Source organism: Selaginella moellendorffii, unplaced genomic scaffold (genome assembly GCF_000143415.4).
Source record: "Selaginella moellendorffii unplaced genomic scaffold, v1.0 SELMOscaffold_4, whole genome shotgun sequence".
Classification (NCBI taxonomy): Eukaryota; Viridiplantae; Streptophyta; class Lycopodiopsida; order Selaginellales; family Selaginellaceae; genus Selaginella; species Selaginella moellendorffii.
The window spans coordinates 98367-118931 of NW_003314265.1; the positions used below are offsets into that span (position 1 = coordinate 98367).

Consider the following 20565-nt stretch of genomic DNA (forward strand, 5'->3'; position numbering starts at 1 on the left):
CAACGAATAATCTCATTGAATAGTACTCACTGAGACTCATTCTCTTATACCAAATGTAACACACCTTATCTCTCTCCCTTTAAGCCAACTGGAAAAGGGGCAATTGCTTGATTAAAGAGCCTTTAGTGGCTATTTTATCCCCATTTATCCCCCAAGGTTCCAAGGATCCACGGTGACAGTATATCCAAATCTCATCCCATGATCACATGCGCTACAAGCTCTAAGGTCAAGTCCGAGATCAGGTCCGAGGTCGAGTCCGATATCAAGTCCCAGACCGAGTCCGAGGTTGGGTTCGAGATCGAGTCCAAGATTGAGTCCGAGATTGAGTCCGAGTACTAATACAGGTCTAAGGGTGAAAGCCCAAAGAGTGTGTCTCCCAGGAGGGGGGGGACTGCAGAGGGTTCCAAAAGTATAGTAGGGATAGTGAGGTTTAGGAACCAATCTTGAAGAAACTTTCCAGTGGTGCTTTTAAACTAACTTGAGGTTAAGACTGGGGCCGAGGGGCCTTGGTTGGGAGTGAGCATGGATTCGGGTGATGCCGGAGGGGCCACCCAAAGAAGTGCTCAAGAGCAACTCCACTCTCGGAAGGGAAATTGACTACGGTGCTCTCAACTCATGTGGAGTGGTGCCCTATTTGAGTACTTTGCAGCTCATTGGTCCTCGCCCTTCTTAGAAGCTTGGGCCTTCTCTTCGGGAAGGAAGTGGGGGGGTAGAGGTACCTATACCGGGCCGTTAGGCCATAGTGTTTCCCCTTAGTGTCCCAAAGTGAGAGTTGCACTCAAGGCTTGGGATTTAAAGGGTCTCATGATCAAGTTTTATTGTACCAAGGGATGTTAGGAACCTGGAGGCTTGGTGTACTTGGCTGCTTGTGCTTGTAGGGAGTGTAGCCAAACCTTAAGTCTAGTCTAGGGGGATTGGGAAAGATTTGGGAAATTGTGGATAGATGGCTAACGCTTCGTTGCTTGTGTAGTAAGTAGCTGAAACCAAGTAGGACCAAGTAGGAGCTGGTACAATAGGTGGGAACCTTGGCAAGAGAACTTAGCTAAAGCCAAGACGGTGTTGGTCGGATAGACGAGGTAAGCTGGCAAATTGGAAAGGAAAAATTTGTGGTTTATAGAAGGCTAATAGGAACATTCGTTTTTGCATTGACTATTGTCCGTTATATGAAGTGACGATTCCGGATATGTACCCTCTTCCTCATACTACTAATCTCTTGGATCGTCTGGGGAGAAGTCATTGGTTCACCAAGTTAGATTTTGCTTCTGGATATTGGCAAATACTGATGGCCAAAGAAGATAATCCTAAAACTATTTTTCATATATCGTTTGGTTTGTACAAGTTCTTAGTAATGCCATTTAGTTTCAAAAATGTTCCAAAAACTTTCCAGTGGATGATGGATGAAATTCTTTACGATATACTGAAGGTGACTATTGACTTCATTGATGATGTCTTGATTCACTCGGAGGGGATGTGGGAGGAGCACATCCGTGATGTTTATAAAGTGTTGGATCGGCTACAGGATGTTAGTTTAAAATTGAAACAATTGAAGTGCATGTTTGAGTCCAAGGTGTAAGCTCCCAAGAAGTCCAAACTCTCAGGATGGATGGCTAACACTCCGTTGCTCATGCAGTGAGTAGTTGAAACCAAATAGGACCAAGTAGGAGCTGGTGCAATACGTGGGAACCTTGGCAAGGGAACTTAGCAAAGGCTAAGGCGGTATTGGTCAGATAGACGAGGTAAACTGGCAAATTGGAAAGGAAAAATTTGTGGCTTACACAAGGACACAACTTATCTTGGGTACCATATTTCTCGTGAGGGTTTGCAAGATAATCCTAACAAACTTGTGGCTATTTTAAAGTTCCCTACTCCAAAATGTATGAATGATGTGTAGCGCTTCCAAAGGCAAGTCTGGGGTTTCGAGAAACTTTATGTATATCTACATGGTTCTCAGACATTACTAAAAGGTGATCATGCTACTGTTACTTCATTATTGAAACGAAAGAACCTAGTTAGTTATATTGTTAGGTGGGCTTTAAAGCTTCAGATATATGATTTTGATGTTATTCATTGCCCGAGGAGTTCTATGGCTGGTGCTGATGCCTTTTCCCAAGTTCCTCTTCCTTCTTCACTCTTTTCTCATGCTTCTAACGAGCTTGTTATTCTGGCATTTGTGGATTTTCTAGACAAGGATTTTGTGTGTTGTACTTGACATTCAATGTCCACAAAGTATAGAGCAAGACCTACCTTCTCTTGATGAGGTTCATAAGGCTCAAGATATTGAGTTGTGGATTCGAAGGCTTCAAGAAGGGTTTAAGAATCTTGCATCACTTGGTGATGACTTGCCATTCTGGCATTTACATATCAATATCACCTTGAAGATGGCCTTTTTTATTTTATTGGGACAGATCCTGATGATTATTTATGGTTAGTGGTACCTTCAATATTTATTCCATGGTTTCTCCATGCCTACCATGATTCTCCTATTCTAGGTGGGCATATGGGACATCATCGTGTGACTGAGAAGCTACACAGGTATTTCTATTGGCTATATATGTGACACAATATTATCTAGTATGTGTGTAACTGCATTTGTTGTCAAGTTTGTAATACTCCCCCTCGTGCTGTGGAAAGATGGTTTGAGTCAATTGTAGTTTCCCATCCATTTGAGTTGGTGGCATTTGATTTTATAGGACTTTTTCCACGATCGACTATTGGCAATGAGTATGTTATTATTGTTTCTAACTATTTGACTCGTTGGGTGGAAGTTGGTGCTCTTGCTAGCGCACCTGCAACTTGTAAGCGACTAAATTTTTCCATTCTACTTTAGTCACTTAACCGCACCTCCGACCACTTGGAGGAGTCTCATTCACAACCTCCATGAGTCCAATCCAGGACTTGGGACTTGCTAGCCCCGAGAATGGCATCCATGCCACTTAACATTTGCACTTGGTCCAAGTGCTCCACGTGTCCGATCCCATGACCGACACTCAAAGGTACCACCGACATAGCAGCCCGTTACGCTAAGGCCATGCCCAATCACCTTTGCCACACTGGTAGTCCAATACCACTTGCATCACCGTCTTGGCTCTCCAAGACTAGGCAAACCATCCGTGAGTGGTCATCTCAGATCCACTCCTTAGCATCCTTAGGATGCCCACCGACAAGGAGAATAGCCTTCCCCAATATCCCTCTGTCAGTCCCCACTAAGTCCCTTTCTACCCCTGGCCGTGTTTGCCAACACTGCCACTGGATCGAGACCCACAGGCCCGACCACTAAGTCCCACGGTCCTCTGGGACTTCCTCACCACACGACTGTGTCCTTGGTCACTACCCCAGAGGACTACTCCTCTTCCTTTCCACAGTCTGGGCCTTTGGGACAACATTTCGGAACACCGTGGCCTTACGCGAGCCACCTGGGTACTCTCCTCGCCTTCTGCCCTTGGGTGCTCTAGCCATGGGCTTAGAGCGGGTTCCGTTGAGCCACACCAGGTATCCAAGTAGGTAGTGCCACCCACACTTGGACTGGGAGTATCGGCCAGTCGATCTCCTGGGGGAACTAGAGCCGGCTCTTGAACACTTCACCAAGCTACCCCGCTTGTCGGTCTGTGTTCACTCTAGTCTTGGACTTCCCAGTGGGCAGCTCATCACCCAACATTGGGTCTGGCCTTCCTAGGCCAAACTGGCCTTTCCTGGCCAAACTGGCTCCACTGCAGTCCTCCCCCTACTATACTTTTGGAGCTCACCAAACCCCCCAGGGTCTGGGAGACGAACGCTTTGGGCTTTCACCCTCTCAGACTCGGACTCGGACTCGGACTCGGACTCGGACTCGGACTCGGACTCGGGCTCGGCCTCGGCCTCGGCCTCGGTCTCGTTCTCGGTCCTGATCTCGGTCTCGGTCTCGGTCTCGGTCTCGGTCTCGGTCCCGGTCTCGGTCTCGACTTCGGACTCCATCTCGGACTCCATCTCGGACTCCATCTCGGGTCCATCTCGGACTCCATCTCGGGTCCATCTCGGACTCCATTTCGGGTCCATCTCGGACTCCATCTCGAGTCCATCTTGGACTCCATCTCGGACTCCATTTCGGGTCCATCTCGGGTCCACCTCAGACTCCATCTCGGACTCCATCTCGGACTCCATTTCGGGTCCATCTCGGGTCCACCTCGGACTCCATCTCGGACTCCATCTTGGACTTCATCTCGGGTCCATCTCGGACTCCACTTCGGACTCCATCTCGAACTCCATCTTGGGTCCATCTCGGACTCCATCTCGGGTCCATCTCGGACTCCATCTCGGGTCCATCTCGGACTCCATTTTGGGTCCATCTCGGACTCTTCCACGTGTCATATGTTGGTCCTTTTGGGTCCCTTTTTGGAGCCTTGCTTTTTGCTCGCTTCGTGCTCGTTCCTCGAGCACTTCGTTGGGAGTTCCACTCCCGCTCTTGACTTTTCAAGTCGGAGCTTTTGGTCCAAACGTGTTACGCTCGTTTGGCTCTCGCTTCAGCCACTACCACGTGGCACCCTTTCCGGCTCCACTTTGGGGCCTAGGGATTTTGTGTCTCACACAACTGCTGTTGTATACTTTTTCCTCAATCAAGTGGTGTTCCAGCATTCTTGTCCAGAGCAGATTCTTTCGGATAATAGTCCACATTTATGGCTAAGGCATTTCATGTTTTGACGTTTTGGTTGGGGATACACTACACTTTCACGAGTGCTTATCATCCATAATCAAACAGTTTGGTGAAATGGCTCGTTCGGACATTCAAGGGGATGATTGCAAAGTACATGAACTTTTAGCATTCAGATTGGGATGGTTATTTGCCGTCTCTTTGGTATGCATATGTCACATGGGTGCCGGGTTTTGTTAATGCTTCACCATATAAACTCCTATATGGTCATGATCCAATATTACCAACAGAGCTAGGTTTACTTTCGCAATTGCTACGAGTTGCTGATGCTAGGTCATGGGATCAATATTTGATAAGCATTCTTTCAATTGTCTGAGCAGAGTTTGCCGAACACTTAGGCCGCGTATAAGTGGGACAACAATAGTGCTACAACTCCCATCATCATCCACTTGCAAAGTATAAAGTGGATGACTTGGTGTTAGTCTATTTTATGATACGTGGTTTATCTAAAGGGCTCTTTGCTTAGTGGAAAGGACCGTATCGGGTGTTATGGCAAATTAAACCACAAGTTTATGAGGTTTAGCATAACATCCAGCAGACTAATCCTCTAGAAATTGTGCATATGTTGAAATGCTTTGTATAAAGGGATCAAAAATAGCTAATACCACCTACAGATCCATTAATGCCTCCTCTTAACATTCCTTTAGATCCTGACCCATCTACAAGAGAATCCTAATGGTCTTCCATTATTCCAAGAGGAGGGGATGATGTGAGGTCCAAGTGTACAGCTATAATGGCGTATATTAATATTAGCATAGTGCAATTTTGGTAGCCATTGGATTGGTTTTAATCCAGACCACTTGCTCTTTTGTATATAAGTTAAGGTTTTTGGGCTAATTGATATGCACATTTTCTATATTTCCTTTCATATTCCATGCATTCACACCTAGAGTTTTATTTTGTTAAACATATTTGCATATAATTGGCTATGTGAGTGCATGGAATATGGAAAGGGAATACAGAAATGTGCATATCAATTAGCCCAAAAACCCTAGCTTATATATAGGAGCGAGTGGTCCGGATTGAAACCAATCCGACAGTTACCAAAATCCCACTACGCTAATATTAGTATACGGCATCGTAACCATACATTTGGCCCTCATATCATCCCCTCCTCTCGGAATAATGGAAGACCATCAGGGTTCTCTTGTAGATGGGCCGGGATCTAGAGGAACATCAGAAGGAGGCATCAACAGATCTGTAGATGGTATTAACCACTCTTGATCCCTTTGTATGAAGCGTTTTAACCACTGCATATGCACAATCTCTGGAGGATCAGCCTGCTGGATGTCATGCCGAACCTCATAAACTTGTGGTCCAACTTGCCGCAACACCTGATACGGTCTTTTCCATTGTGCAAGGAGCCCCTTAGATAAACCACGTACCGTAAGATGGGGAAAATGGACTAACACCAAATCATCCACTTTGTACTCCGCAGGTGGACGATGATGGGAGTTGTAGCGCCGTTGTTGTCCCACTTGTACACGGCCTAAGTGTTCAGCAGACTCCGCTCGGACAAGTGGAAGAATGCTAGTCAAATATTGATCCCATGACCTAGCATCCGCAACTCGTGGCAATCGCGAAGGTAAACTCAGCTCCGTTGGTAATATTGGATCATGACTATATAAGAGTTTATATGGTGAAGCACCAACAGAACTCTGCACCCTAGTGACATATGCATACCGAAGAGACGGCAAATAACCATCCCAATCCGAATGCTGAAAGTTCACATACTTTACAATCATCCCCTTGAACGTTCGAACGAGCCATTCCACTAGACCGTTTGATTGTGGATGATAAACACTCGTGAAAGTGTGGCGAATCCCCAACCGAGACATCAAAACATGAAATGCCTCAGCCATAAATGCAGGACCATTATCTGAAAGAATCAACTCTGGACAAGAATGTTGGAACACCACTCGATTGAGGAGGAAGTATCCAATAGCAGTTGCAAAGGCGCTAGCAAGAGCACCAACTTCCACCCAACGAGTCAAATAGTCAGAAGCAATAATAACATACTCATTGCCAGCAGTCGACCGTGGAAAAGGTCCTATAAGATCAAACGCCACCAACTCAAATGGATGAAAAACTGCAATTGACTCCAACCGTTCTTCCGCAGCCCGAGGGGGAGTATTACAAGCTTGGCACCAAACGCAGCTACGCACATACCGGATAATATCACGTTGCATCTCCGGCCAATAGAAAGACCTGCGTAACTTCTCGATTACACAGCAATGTCCCATATGCCCACCTAGAACAGGAGAATCATGGTAGGCATGGAGAAACCGCGGAATAAAGATAGAAGGCACCACGAGCCGTAAATGATCATCAGGATCTGTCATCACAAAATAAAGAAGGTCATCTTCAAGACAATATTGAGAATGTAAATGCCGGAAAAGCAAATCATCAGCAAGTGATGTAGGATTTTCAAACCCATCTCGAAGCCTTCGAATCCATGGCTCAATCTTTTGAGCCTCGTGAACCTCATCAAGCGAAGGTAGATCTTGCTCTGCACCTTGTGGACACTAAACGTCAAGGACAATAACCGCTGACAGCACAGAATCTTCGTCTAGAAAATCCACAGATGCTAAAACGACAGGCTCATCAGAAACATGATAAAAGAGTGAAGAAGGAAGAGGAGCTCGAGAAAGGGCATCAGCATCAGCCATAGAACTCCCTGAGCGGTGAACAACATCAAAATCATATATCTGAAGCTTCAAAGCCCACCGAGCAGTACGACCAACCAAGTTCTTCCGCTTTAAAAACGAAGTAACAGTAGCATGGTCACCTTCAAGTAACGTTCGAAAACCATGTAGATATGCATGAAGTTTCTCGAAACCCCAGACTGCTGCTAAACACTCCTCTGTCGTGGAGTAGTTCATCTCCGCTGGTTGTAATGTACGGCTTATATATGCAATGGGATGGCACTGACCAGGCACACTCGAGCTCTTTTGCATTAACACACCTCCAAGACCAATGTCAGAAGCATCCACGCACAAAATAAAAGATCGAGTGTAGTCAGGATATGCCAAAACCGGAGGAGTTGTCAATAATTCTTTGAGATCCCCGAACGCCCGCTCACAATCCGGAGACCAAATGAAAGATGACGTTGATGACTTCAGCAACGCTCGCAATGGTGCAGTGCGATCAGAAAGATGATCCAAAACATGCCCGAGATACTGCACCTTGCCCAAGAAGTGTTGCACATCATTCACACACTTCGGAGTAGGGAACTTTAGAACAGCCATAAGTTTGTCAGGATCAACTTGCAAACCCTCACGAGAAATACAGTACCCAAGATAAATTGTGTCCTTGGATCCAAACACGCACTTCGACCGCTTCAACTTTAAACCAACGTCGCGTAGCCGATCCAACACTTTACAAACATCACGAACGTGCTCCTCCCACGTCCCCTGCGAATGGATCAAGACATCATCAATGAAGTCAGCAGTCACCTTCGGCATATCGCAAAGAACCTCGTCCATCATCCGTTGAAAAGTTGCTGGAGCATTGTTCAAACCAAATGGCATCACCAAGAACTCATACAAACCAAATGGTGTACGAAAAGCAGTCTTAGGAATATCTTCTTCGGCCATCGGTACTTGCCAGTACCAGAAGCAAGATCTAGCTTGGTGAACCAACGACTTCGTCCCAGACGATCCAAGAGATCAGCAGTGTGAGGAAGAGGGTACACATCCGGGATCATTACGTCGTTTAACGGACGATAGTTGATGCAGAAACGAATACTCCCATCAGGCTTCGTCACAAGATGAGGTTCACATGCCCAAGGACTCCGCGACTTCCGAATAACACCCTTCTCCAACATCTCCTTGACATTTGCACATAAAATTTTGATCTCCTTTGGTGACCGATGATGAACAGGAACCTTGATTGGACGAGCATCCCCAGTTGGAATCGGATGACATGTGGTAATCTTGGCTCCAGACGATAGGTCAAAGTCAAAGAGATCAGAATACTCCTTCATGAGCCGGTCAACTATTGCAACACAAAAATCGTCAGAGGGATCAGAAAAGGGAAGAGCAGAATAAGATGGAAATACAAGAGGAAATAGTGGGGAAACAAAAGTAATGGAAGCAGAGGTAGAAATAGAGGGACAAAGAGGTATGGAAGTGAGAGGAATGGATGAAACATAAGGAAGTATGAGACAAAGGGGAGAAGCCTCAAAGTCACACTTGGCATGATTGCGTTGCAACCAATCCATACCAAGAATGAGGTCAAAAGCTTGATTCGGCACCACCCACAACGACTGCAACTCAAGCTCGAGATCGCCCACACGCACAACTAGGTCTGCCTCATCCCGTGCACATGCACGTGTATGGCCGTTACCATAAAAAATGAAAACTGGTTCCACCGTACGACGCAAGTGTAGACGACAATGTGTGGCAACAGGTCAAGCAATAGAAGATAAACTTGAACCTGTATCAACCAACACGGAGAGAATAATAGGAGACCTCTTGTTATAAAGACAAGCTTGGAAAGTAAACACTAGATGAACTGGTGCCAAGTGAACCCCTTGATAATACTCCCGAAAGAAAGATGGAGGGGTCACTGACTTATTCGCGCAAGGTCCCTTCGTTACTCGCGCGACTCCTCGTTTCCTGGATGCATCTCAGTGTCCAAACCTTCCATTGCAGCAGCACCAACAGGACGTTGCTGACGCCAAGGTCTCCACCCAGGAAATGGAGGTTGCCAATCCGGAAAACGCCGACAACACTGATAAGTATGACCAACTTCATCACATGCCTAGCATCAAACATCACGGCCACGACCACGTCCTCGCCCTTGACCTTGGACTCGAGCAGCAGCAGCATCAACCTCCATTGGAACAAGACCATCACCCACAGAAAGTGGAGCTGAAGGACGTGCAACGAGAAGTGGAAAAGGCGATGTCTCATAACGTTGTGCCAAGCGAAGAGCATCGTCAAGGGTGGTGGGAGCAAGTGCATGCACAAGTCCGACAAGATCTTGACGTAGTGTTGGCCACAACATTCCTAGCTTGATCTGCTCCGACATATTGGGCTCCGTACGAAGCAAAAGACTTCGGAAACGAACACCAAATTGCATCACCAACTCAGATGGCCCTTGGCAAAGACGATGCAATTGTTGGAAAGCATCATCACAGTCATCGGCATGTCCGAAGGCGCATTTGAAGACATCCGGAAGAACACTCCAATCCCCATGAGTGGCTGCTCCCAAACTGTTGTACCACTGCAACGCCGTCCTTTGCAGACACGTGGGAAACTCATGCAAACGTCGAGCATCATCCCAAGAATGATATATGGCAATCACCGTAAAGTGATCAAACCAATGGTACACATCATCCCCAGGATTCCCGTGAAAGAACTCCCGCCGAACGCGAGGATTGGCACCAAGAGCAAGAGGAGTTGTACCATATGCCGTGAACGCCGCCATCAACTGAGTTTAGTTGTTCAATTGCAAACGCATAGCATCAAGCAATTGTACCAACTACTGCTCTAGAGTCAGGAGGAGATTGCTGATTTGCCATGGAGACGAATGAAAAAAAAAAAGCAAAAGAAGAGAAATGACAAAAAGCTAGAAAGAAATGGTAGATCTAGACAATGCAAAAAGCTAGATCTAAACCAAAATCCTGAAAGAAAAGAACAAAAGAAAGGAAATGGAAAAGGCTAGATCTAGACAATGCAAAAGCTAGATCTAAACCAAAATCCCAAATCCAAGCACTCCCCAGGGACAATCAAAAGTGCCCCTCATCTCCACCAATGTGAGTGTATGGAATATGGAAAGGGAATACAAAAATGTGCATATCAATTAGCCCAAAAACCCTAGTTTATATACAAGAGCGAGTGGTCCGGATTGAAACCAATCCGACGGCTACTAAAATCCCACTACGCTAATATTAGTATATGGCATCGTAACCGTACACTTGGCCCTCACAGCTATAAAATATATTATTTCTTTTAGATACCCTAAATTATCATTATTTCATTTAAATTAATATGGATAAATTAGTTTGGCTTGTTTAATATAGTTCTAAAAGTATTGGTAAGTCTAGTGTAACCTTAGTACTTTGCGTAAAGTTGTGTGGCAATAACTTTCCTTTTAAAGTTTAGTTACATGCTAAAGCTCTTAATAATATTCTTGGGTGTATCAAATCACTATGAAATAAATCCTGTATATCATTATAATATAAAAATATTTCCAATAGAATTTGAAAGATTTGCCATTGGAAAGAATTCCTTGACCAACTAATAATTAAGTACATCTAAATAATTTCACCATATCTAGTAAATTTCTTATCTATATGTTAACATAATCTTTCATGAGCAGCTTTATAAACTTGATGTTGCCACACGCAAAAACAATCCTCTATTGTAGAAGTCGACGAAGCTTAATCACTATGTTCTTCATATCTTATTATAAGATATCATATAGCTAGATTTGAAGAGGATTGTACATAAATTTATAAGTATTTTCCTTGTTGAATTTTACTTGAGAGCAATTAGTTTTTCATATTTATAATTTTGAATAAAATCATGATCTTTATAATAACTAGTAAAGCAATACTTCTCATAAACTTGGTATTAAATTGGTAAACTGTATAATCTATCCTTTGTTTTCTCCAACTAAAGACTAGCTTGTATATTGGTATGGAACACCTTATCAGATTTATTTGTCAAATAAAAAGAATTTACATGTTAAAATAATGATTTACTTACCAAATTTCTCCTTCCAGTCATCTTAAAATACTTGATAAAAGCTTTTTCATCTTGAAAACCTATCTTAAAATGTTCAATAAGTTTCTTAAATTCAATTTTCATAATATTATCATTCTAAAAAGTTGTGTGAATCAAATAATACATAATATATTTCCATAAAGTGGCTCAAGGTTTCACCTTATAAATAATATGCTTGAGCTAGTGCTTTTTCTACTTTTACATATTCTTATTTCTTTACAAATTAGGGCTTCAGAATGTTGGCACCATGGCAATCATTGGTTACTAGGGCTTTGTCAATGTAACAGAGCTGGCTCCATTAGGGTTCTACTTGATTGTTGGGGTAACTAATAAGGATCACTTTTATTGTTATGTATAAATTGTTGTATAAAAGATAATGTCCATACCAATTTTAGCAATTGTAGATTGTAACTAATAGTGAGAGTAGCACTTATGATAGTAGATAGCAATAGTAGTGTAGAGATCAACAATGAGGACAAGATAGATATTCCTTCATTTGCAAATTGGAACGGATTAGAATCATAAAAGAGATATGATAGTGAAGTTTGTTTGACATTATCTTCTTTGTGATTGCAATTTAAAGCAAATAAGCCATGCATTAGGCACCACCCAATAATACTTTTAGACATTGCACCAATTTGGTTGGCATAAGGTTTATGTTCACAACAAATTGTAGCAAAGCTTCAAGAGCTGATCCCATTAGAGGCTGGTGGGATCAACTAAGGAGTCTAGAATATGCATAAATCATTAAGTAAGTTTGTTTTAAAGTCTTCACCAAGAAAGTCTATGAGACATTTATCTTTGTCAACCTAAAAGGCTATGGAAGACGTTTCCTGGGTGATAGATTACCAATTGTACAATATTACAGCCTCTATATATGTGTGACACATAACAGATTCTTCTAAATACTTTAATTCTAAAACACTTTTTTTTATTCCTCTAGTTTGGTGTAAATTAACACAATGAAACCTATGGGTTCATGGGTATTCCACTATATAATTATTATTGTTTTGTGCACTAATATATGAGAGGATACTATCTACAACCTTTACACTTCAACAATAAGACTATTAAAGATGACTTTGCCAAATTTTATAACTATATCAAGGAAAACATAAATATTGTATGAGGTTTGAAGTAGAAATTCATTCATTCAAGGAAATTTCATATGTAATTAAGTAAGTTCTTCCTATTATCCACAATTTTTATATGACTTTTTTCCCATTTTATAAATGATAGAAATGTGAGTGTTTCAATCAGTTTTATTAGCATTTTCTCTAGAAGTTGGAATTTGAGTAATATTTTGATCCAACTAATCCTCTAGATTATCATAACTTTTCAAAGGTTTTTATACCAAAACTTGCTATAAGACAAGGACAATATATTTAAGTTTGGAATTGGTATAAAGTCTATGGATGTAAAAAGGGTGCCCATGCTATACTACCACACATTCCTCAAGATTTGTGAAAGTTAAAGGAGTGAAAACATGAGTTTTGATAATACCTTTGATATTTTTTTTTGTTTTTTGTTTTTAATTTTAACATTAAGAATTTTATAGGATTATAAAATAATTGTGCTATTATCAATGGGAGGCAAATGTATCAACTAGTAGATATTTGTTGGCCAGTCCTTACGAACACTCTTTCTTTATTGAAACGACGGCAGGAGGTCGGTACTACTGGTTCCCTTTATTAACCCCTCTTATCCAAGTGTTAGTAAACTAGACTTAGCATCTGTACTTAGCCGGATGAGCATAAGGAAGGAATCTCTAAGTGTTTATTTAGCCAAGCATACTTGGCTTGGCTTATTAGTTCTCTTTTGCTTTGTTTTGCATTGGCTTGGCAAAAACCCTTATGTATTGAGACTAGTCCTTCAATATCGTCGGATGATAGCTTACTGTGTCTGCTAAACACCCTTGCTATCATACCCTTTGTCAATGGGGTTTTAATTAATTTATCCTCTATAAACCATAGAGTCCGATTTCGACCTGCTCGAAACCGGGAAAGAGCTCTTCAAGATTTTTTTTAGGGCGGGTGTGACGAGGGGGACAAAGTAGAATTGGTACTCGAGTCCGTAACCTCCAATCCTCCAGCTTCCAAAGTTCTTGGTGTTGAACTCTGTCGACTCGAGGAGGTACACGTGCCGTCGTTCCTGAACATGTGCTGCCAAATCCATATTGGTGGTTTCCACGCCCATTCTTCTTCTCCAGCCTCGCTTCTTCCTCTAAAAAACGGCCACAGCTCCTTCTCCTTCGCTATCTTCCCTTCCTTGCCGTGTTTGATCAGCATGTCCAGGCAAGCTGTGAGTGAGACGATCAATCTGGACCAAACCTTTGAGATAGTTGCTCGAGCCGAGGGGTCCGTGTCATTGAACAGCCTGGCGCAGCGAGCCTTCCATATCTCTGCTAGTGTGCATCCCCGAAGCACATCGAAGAGCTCCTGGTGGAGATGTTTAATGTGTGTTCGAGTTTGGTTAAGTTGATCAAAGTGTGGGGCTTCGTTGTGTCGCCACTTCCATGCATCAGGATTCTTTGTTTTTCCCTGGATGAAACTACCCCAAAACACTGATTCATATGTGATTGCAGCTCCTCCGATTGACGTTCGTTTGAGTACTGCTGCTGCACCTTCCCATACTTCCTGTGCTACTGGGCATTCCCATAAGATGTGTCGCTGTGTTTTTGTGGCTCCACAGGTCTTGCAGGCGGTGTTTGGGAGATGTATGGCTGCCAGAGAGGGAAGATGTTCTTGTTGGGCCAGCCACATGAAATAGTAGTTCTTAGCTGACCAACGCCCCTTCCAAATCTTGTTGATGCAGCATGAGTGGTTCCTGGAGGGGATCTGTTGGGCCTTTGCTTTCCGGATGAGGGAGGATCGAGTCGGCACTCTAATTAGTTTTCGGCCAAGCTTGGTTTCGTACTGGAAGAAGCCCTTGCACATGGTTCCTCTCCAACACCACTCTGCAGGATCCCACTTGAGTTCATCCAGGGTTTGTTGGCGGAACCAGTAGAGGTGGGCATATTGTTGTTCTGGGATCAATGGATCAACGTTGGCAGTTTTTTTCTCCATTTGAATCACTCTGATCGGTTTAGCTCTGCTCATATCAGGGAGGTCCTTGTACTCAGGGGAGATGATGGGGTACAGGCGTCCGGCCTGTCCTACCTTAAAGATTAGTCCTGATGCCATGTTGGGGAGGGCGCATACAATTGACTCATCCACCTTCCACCATCGATGGTGTTGGTCTTCTTGCAGGTTTAGTGTTTGGTTGCTAAAAAGGCATTCTATATTTAATAAGTTTTGAGCTTGTCCCAAAGACTAACTCCTGGTACTAAGGGAGGCTTAGGGTGAAAGCCCAAAGCATGTGTTCCTCAAAGGGGGTTTTAAATGTATAGTAGGGATAGTGATTGGAATGCATATCCGACCACCTGAGACATTAGTTTGGCTCTCACTGGGTTGTGTCGCTCTTTGTTCTGCGTCCAAGTTGGGTCTAAGCCCAAACTCCATACTACTTTAGTCGGTGGGGTATCCTCCTCCTCGTGTTAGGCTACCAGTATGCCAAAATTGTGTCAGACTCCATTTAACACCATTTTGCGTACAAGTGCTGGATACGAAGAGTTGGTGCTCATGGAATTGTACTAGACCTTTATTTCGTAGTGTAACCGGCTTGGAATTCGGCTCCAAATTCAAGTGCACTACACCCAATTCCCATTTAAACAAAAAGTATCAAGCTTTATGCCTATTGAAGGTAAATGGATCTAAAGCTCAAACTTCATTATTTTTAGTTTGTCTTTATATCTATGCTTTTATACATGATAGTATTCAAATAAAAAACATGGCATATAAAGGTCTCAATGGGATAAAAAGTCTTGTTGACAAACTTAATGAACTAATATTCAATAAGCACATGAGGAGATAATTAATTTAATATACTTCTTTACAAAACTACATTTGAATATTAAATTCTATCATCTAAGAAGGAATTCCCACTATGCTACCCTCTCACCATTGCATTGATTGTAAGCAGTTTTTGTTATATTGGGATGCAATTTAACTTTGGAAATACATATAAAATAGAGGGAGTCTCAATATCAAAGGATGAAATGATCATTTATGGGCAAATGGAATGTGCTTGAGAAATATTGGGCATAATAGAGAAAGGAAGTTGCTGTGAGTTAGGAGGCTAAGTATTGTTATAAAATCAAAGAGCTTGTGCAGTTATGGGGTGTAAACTATTTAATCTATAATTCTCTCTTTGTAATACTTAGGTAGCACTTCTCTACACACAAACCATCTAAAGAAGTTCTTGATCATGATCTCATGCATTTTCATTTTCATTTTGACTCATGCTAAACAAATTATTATCTATTAGTGTTCTAAAGTTCCTACTCTAGGCTATCAACCATCCTCTTACACTAGTTTTTTCATAATAACAATTTTATACATCATAAAGCCTTTAATGTAGATAGAGTTAGGTAAAAAACAAGAGTTGCACAATTAATTATAGTGTCAAATGGTGATGCATTGACTAGACAAGGAAGATATAAAAGAAGTTGATACACTTATCCAAATCACTCTATAAAGTGTTATTATTTCTAATTCAAGCTCACACAACTCATTGAAGGTCATCCATGTTTCATAATGAGGTCCACCATTTGTAAAGGATCTTAAAGATCCCAACTTTATGGGCTAGTATGCTTGCAAAACCAAAGTGAGCTCAATAAAAGGAAGTTTTGGAGTACCTAAAGCAAATATAAATATCCAATAACATCTAATGGCTTGTTGAATTTGACCCATACTTGGAACAACCATAGAATCTAGTATGGAAACAACTTACTTTGTACTGGATATATGATGATCACACTTCATCTTATGTAGTGCTACACTCTTAAACAATTGTTTTGGGCATAACTACTATAAATGGCTTCAAAATTGAATCAACAAGATGTTATATTATATTTTGTATAACTCTTACAATACAAATTGTGACACACACCATATGCATCACAAAGTTTGAGCAGTGACCAACTTTTAAATTGCTCTATAGAGTCCTTAATACCAAAAAAATAAAAAACCCAAGCAAGAGATGAAGATAAGTTTTTAACGTCATATGGATTCTCTGCATACACCTGCTAATGCTAGGTGGAAAAGGAGGGATTACCTTGATAAAGTATCAAATAGTGCATAACTAACTGCTCCTAGAGCTTGTCATGTTGTGCCGCCTTAATTAAATTTGTCTTAAATAATAAAGTTGATTTGTTGCATTGACTTCTCATAAGCCAGCACCAATATCCATGCACTAGTACCAAATATAATTATAATTAACAATCTAAAGTATATGTATTCTAAAGACAGTTGCAAGTACTAAGATGATGTGGATCAACATGATCTTGAATGTGAATTTTTTTAGACTCTAACCAATTTGCATTTGAGAGTGAGAAGATGGAGGAGGTACTAACCAACAGTAACTGGGCAATAAGAACATCCTCAAAATTGCATATTAAAGAATATACAGTTTATATGAGTTTTTGTTAATGCTTTTTAATTTGAATAATGCTTATGATGAATTAAGTTGTTTATGATATGTTAAAGATTATTACTAACTCTATGTGTTTCAATCCATTGAGCACCATAGATACTACAATGATTGTTCTACATTTTCATTATGTCCTCAACCCAATATCTACTATCTAGTGAGGAGTCTCACCATTCTATGGCAACCCTCTATTATTAGATTTTGGCTTATGATTGATAGCTATTCTCAAAATTAAAAGTATGAGTATGTTACCCAGCTTGAGCAGTCAATTTATTTTCTCTGTCAGAAAGTGGAACATTCACAAGCAATTTCAAGAATGAAGTTCCACCGGCCTACGATCATTCAAGAAAAATTTAAGAAACTCAAACTGCTTTGGAGCCTTTGTACCATCGCATCAAGGAAGCAAATGAAGATGAAGAGAATCACCGGTGACACTGCCACTCGCAAATTCGAAGAAGTAAAGGAAGGAGCTTCGAGCTGGTAGAGCGATTTAGTGCCGAGAAACTCCAAGCCCCAGAGGTCATCCACATCGACTCAGAGGTGGAGCGTGCATTGTAAATTCTCGACAGGATCATCGAGCTCGTGGAGAACTTAAAAGTCACAGACAGCGTCCTCGGATCCATTTCCCTCAGCGGTCTCGGCTGCTTCAGCATCCACGAGCAAAGTAGGAAACGGCGAGGTAGAAAAATTGACACTGCCCGAGAGCGCCAGAAAAACTCTCTCCAGTGACAAGACAATTTAAGAGGAAAATGTTTAAACTAGGGTTCTCTGGGTGGGCTTTGGCGGGAAGGCGATGGGGAAGGCGGCCGGGAGCTTCGGTAAGATCTCTCTCGATGCCGGTAGAATGCGGGTGTTTTACTGTGGATTATGGCGCAGGCGATGATCTGGGGGACGATTTCCTCACGTCTTGGAAGCCTGGGAAGCTCACCGCGGCGCCGGGGCTGGATCTTGACGACTCGCCGCCTCGGCCCATGGCCAAGACCGGGAAGACGTTTGATCTCTCCAAATTGTGAGTGGATGGATTCCGATCGTTTCTTGCTTGTGGACGTGATTGATCGCTGCGATGAATCTTGTTGCAGCGATATGGATTTGGACCTTGATGGAGGTTTTAACAAGCTAGCCTCGTTTAATATCGATCTCGATCTCCCTGGCATTGACGCTACGATGGAGAAGAACGCTGACACTGGATCCAAAACTAAAGAAGTGAGTTCTCGGTTTAAAGGCCAAGCTCTAAGTTGAGGATACAGTCCATGGAGGTTTCTCCAGTTTGTCGTCCCCCTACTCGAGACAAGCTGCGCGTTGATCTCTCCGACAAGAACCCTGACAAAGTGAGTTTTTCTCTTTTTTTTTGTTTAGAGGCTCAAGTTCTTTAGGATACAGTCGATGGATATTTCTCCAGTATCTCGTCCCCCTGCTCGAGACACTGATCGCTCCGACAACAACGTTGAGACTGGATCCAAAGCTAAAGAAGTGAGTTCTGGTTTAGAGGCAAGCTCTAAGTTCTTGAGGATACAGTCGATGGAGATTTCTCCAGTATCTCCCCCCCCTGCTCGAGACAAGCTGCGCGTTGATCTCTCCGGCCTGGATTCGATGAATGAGAAGAACGCTGACACTGGATCCAAAACCAAAGAAGTGAGTTCTCTCTCTTTTTTTTTGGTTTAGAGGCCAAGCTTTAAGTTCTTGAGGATACAGTCGATGGAGATTTCTCCGGTATCTCGTTCCCCTGCTCGAGACAAGCTGCGTATCTCCGGCCTGGATTCTGACAAGAACCCTGACACAGGATCCAAAACTAAAGACGTGAGTTCTTTTTTTGTTTTTGCTTAAAAGACCAAGCTCTAAGTTCTTGAGGTTACAGTCGATGGCTGTTGTTTCTCCAGCATCTCGCCCCCCTGCTCGACACAAGCTACGTGTTGATATCTCCGGTCTGGATTCTAGGAATGACAAGAACGCTGACACTGGATCCAAAACTAAAGAAGTGAGTTCTCCTGTTTATTTTGCTTTAGAGGCCAGGCTCTAACTTCTTGAAGGATATAGTCGATGGAGAAAGGACCCGTTGTTTCTCCAGTATCTCGTCTCCCTGCTAGAGGCAAGCTACGTGCTGATCTGTCCGGCCTAGGTTCTAGGTATGACAAGAACGCTGACACTAGATCCAAAACTAAAGAAGTGAGTTCTATGTTTTTTGCTTGAGAGGCCAAGCTCTAAGTTCTTGAGGATACAGTCTTCTCCAGTATCTCGTACCCCTGCTCGAGACAAGCTGCGTGTTGATCTCTCCGGCCTGGATTCTAGGAATGACAAGAACGCTGACACCGGATCCAAAACTAAAGATGTGAGTTGTCTTTTTTTTTTTGCTTGAGGCCAAACTCTAAGTTCTTGAGGATACAGTCTTCTCCAGTATCTCGAACCGCTGCTGGAGACAAGCTACGTGTTGACCTCTCCGGCCCGGATTCTAGGAATGACAATAACACTGACGCTGGATCCACAAGTAAAGATGTGAGTATGTTTGTTTTGAAGGAGAAAAGAACGATGTTAATCTCTTTCCATCCTAGGTTCCAGCAGATAAGCTGGACTCCTTTGAGGTAGACCACTCTGATGCTGCAAAGGAGAAGAGCAACGGATCCAAAGGCAAAGATGTGGTACGATCGGTGGACGAGTATTCTTCATCACCTCCTCCTGCTCGAGAGAACAATCCTGCCATCTATGCCATCAATGTAAGTAGTCCCTGCCAAGAAGTCTACTTATCTTGGAGAGTTTCCAGGTGCAAGAGATGGAGTGGCGACCGGAGCCTGCTCCCCCGCTGGCCATCGATGTAAGTCGTTCCTGCAAAGAAGTCTACTTACCTTGGAGATTTTTCCAGGCGCAAGAGATGGGGTGGCGACCGGAGGCTCCCCCCCCGCTGGCCATCGATGTAAGTAGTTCCTGCTAAGAAGTCTACTTATCTTGGAGAGTTTTCCAGGCGCAAGAGATGGAGTGGCGACCGGAGCCTGCTCCTCCACTGCTGGAGAAGCCTGAAAACGAGGTGGTCGACAAAGTGGACTGCTACACGGAAGTTCTGGAGGAGGTGAAGGGCTTGTTTCACCTCCTAACGTTAACTCCTTTCATGTCCTTCGCATTCTAGATGTGTAAGATGCTCAAGCAGAAGAAGGAGGAAGCCACAGATCTTCTGGTGAGGGCGATCGTTGCAAACAACAAGCTGCTGTTGCTCAACAGTCCCCTGCACGACGAGAAAATATCCTTGCATTTCTCAGTTTCAAAGAGCTTGCTTCCTTTCCTTACTACATTTCTCTTCACATCCAGCTTCTCAGGCGCTCTGTGAATGAATTACTGGGAGAACCTTCTAAAGTCTGAGGTGCTTGGTTTGTTTACTGTCCAACGTCAAACGTAAACGTTTGATCGTGCTACTTAGTTTAATAAGTTTCGAGAGTTAAGGTTAAGAAGATTATATATTTTGGTATGGTATTGGCAGGACGTGCTATCAAAAATATCAAGCCTGGAAAAATCTGATATTCTAGGTGGTTGTCAAGTCTTGTGTATATTTGCATGAATCGCACGCATGTAACTACTGCTTACAACGTGGCAACGTGTTGCCCATGGAAGGACTAGGGCTTCTTTCTTTCCCAC

General features: G+C 42.9%; 1 protein-coding gene across 1 annotated transcript; it reads left to right on the forward strand.

Moving 5' to 3' along the window:
• Positions 1-17736: 17736 nt before the first annotated feature.
• On the forward strand, positions 17737-20439 carry LOC9654240. The gene is made up of 12 exons (XM_024668967.1): positions 17737-17765; positions 17824-17956; positions 18027-18150; positions 18982-19110; positions 19166-19273; positions 19330-19437; positions 19494-19655; positions 19703-19753; positions 19802-19852; positions 19901-20005; positions 20063-20173; positions 20236-20439. The coding sequence occupies exons 1-12, from the start codon at positions 17741-17743 to the stop codon at positions 20290-20292; spliced, it is 1164 nt and encodes a 387-aa protein (XP_024524735.1). The 5' UTR covers positions 17737-17740; the 3' UTR covers positions 20293-20439.
• The last annotated feature ends 126 nt before the right edge of the window (positions 20440-20565 follow it).

What these genes read in the sequence shown, in the direction of transcription:
- LOC9654240 (XM_024668967.1), top strand. Translation starts at nt 17,741, where the DNA reads ATGGGGAAGGCGGCCGGGAGCTTCG. An exon ending in GAAGGCGGCCGGGAGCTTCG is followed by an intron (nt 17,766 to 17,823) that starts GTAAGATCTCTC and finishes ATTATGGCGCAG; the next exon opens with GCGATGATCTGGGGGACGAT. An exon ending in CTGGATCCACAAGTAAAGAT is followed by an intron (nt 19,438 to 19,493) that starts GTGAGTATGTTT and finishes TTTCCATCCTAG; the next exon opens with GTTCCAGCAGATAAGCTGGA.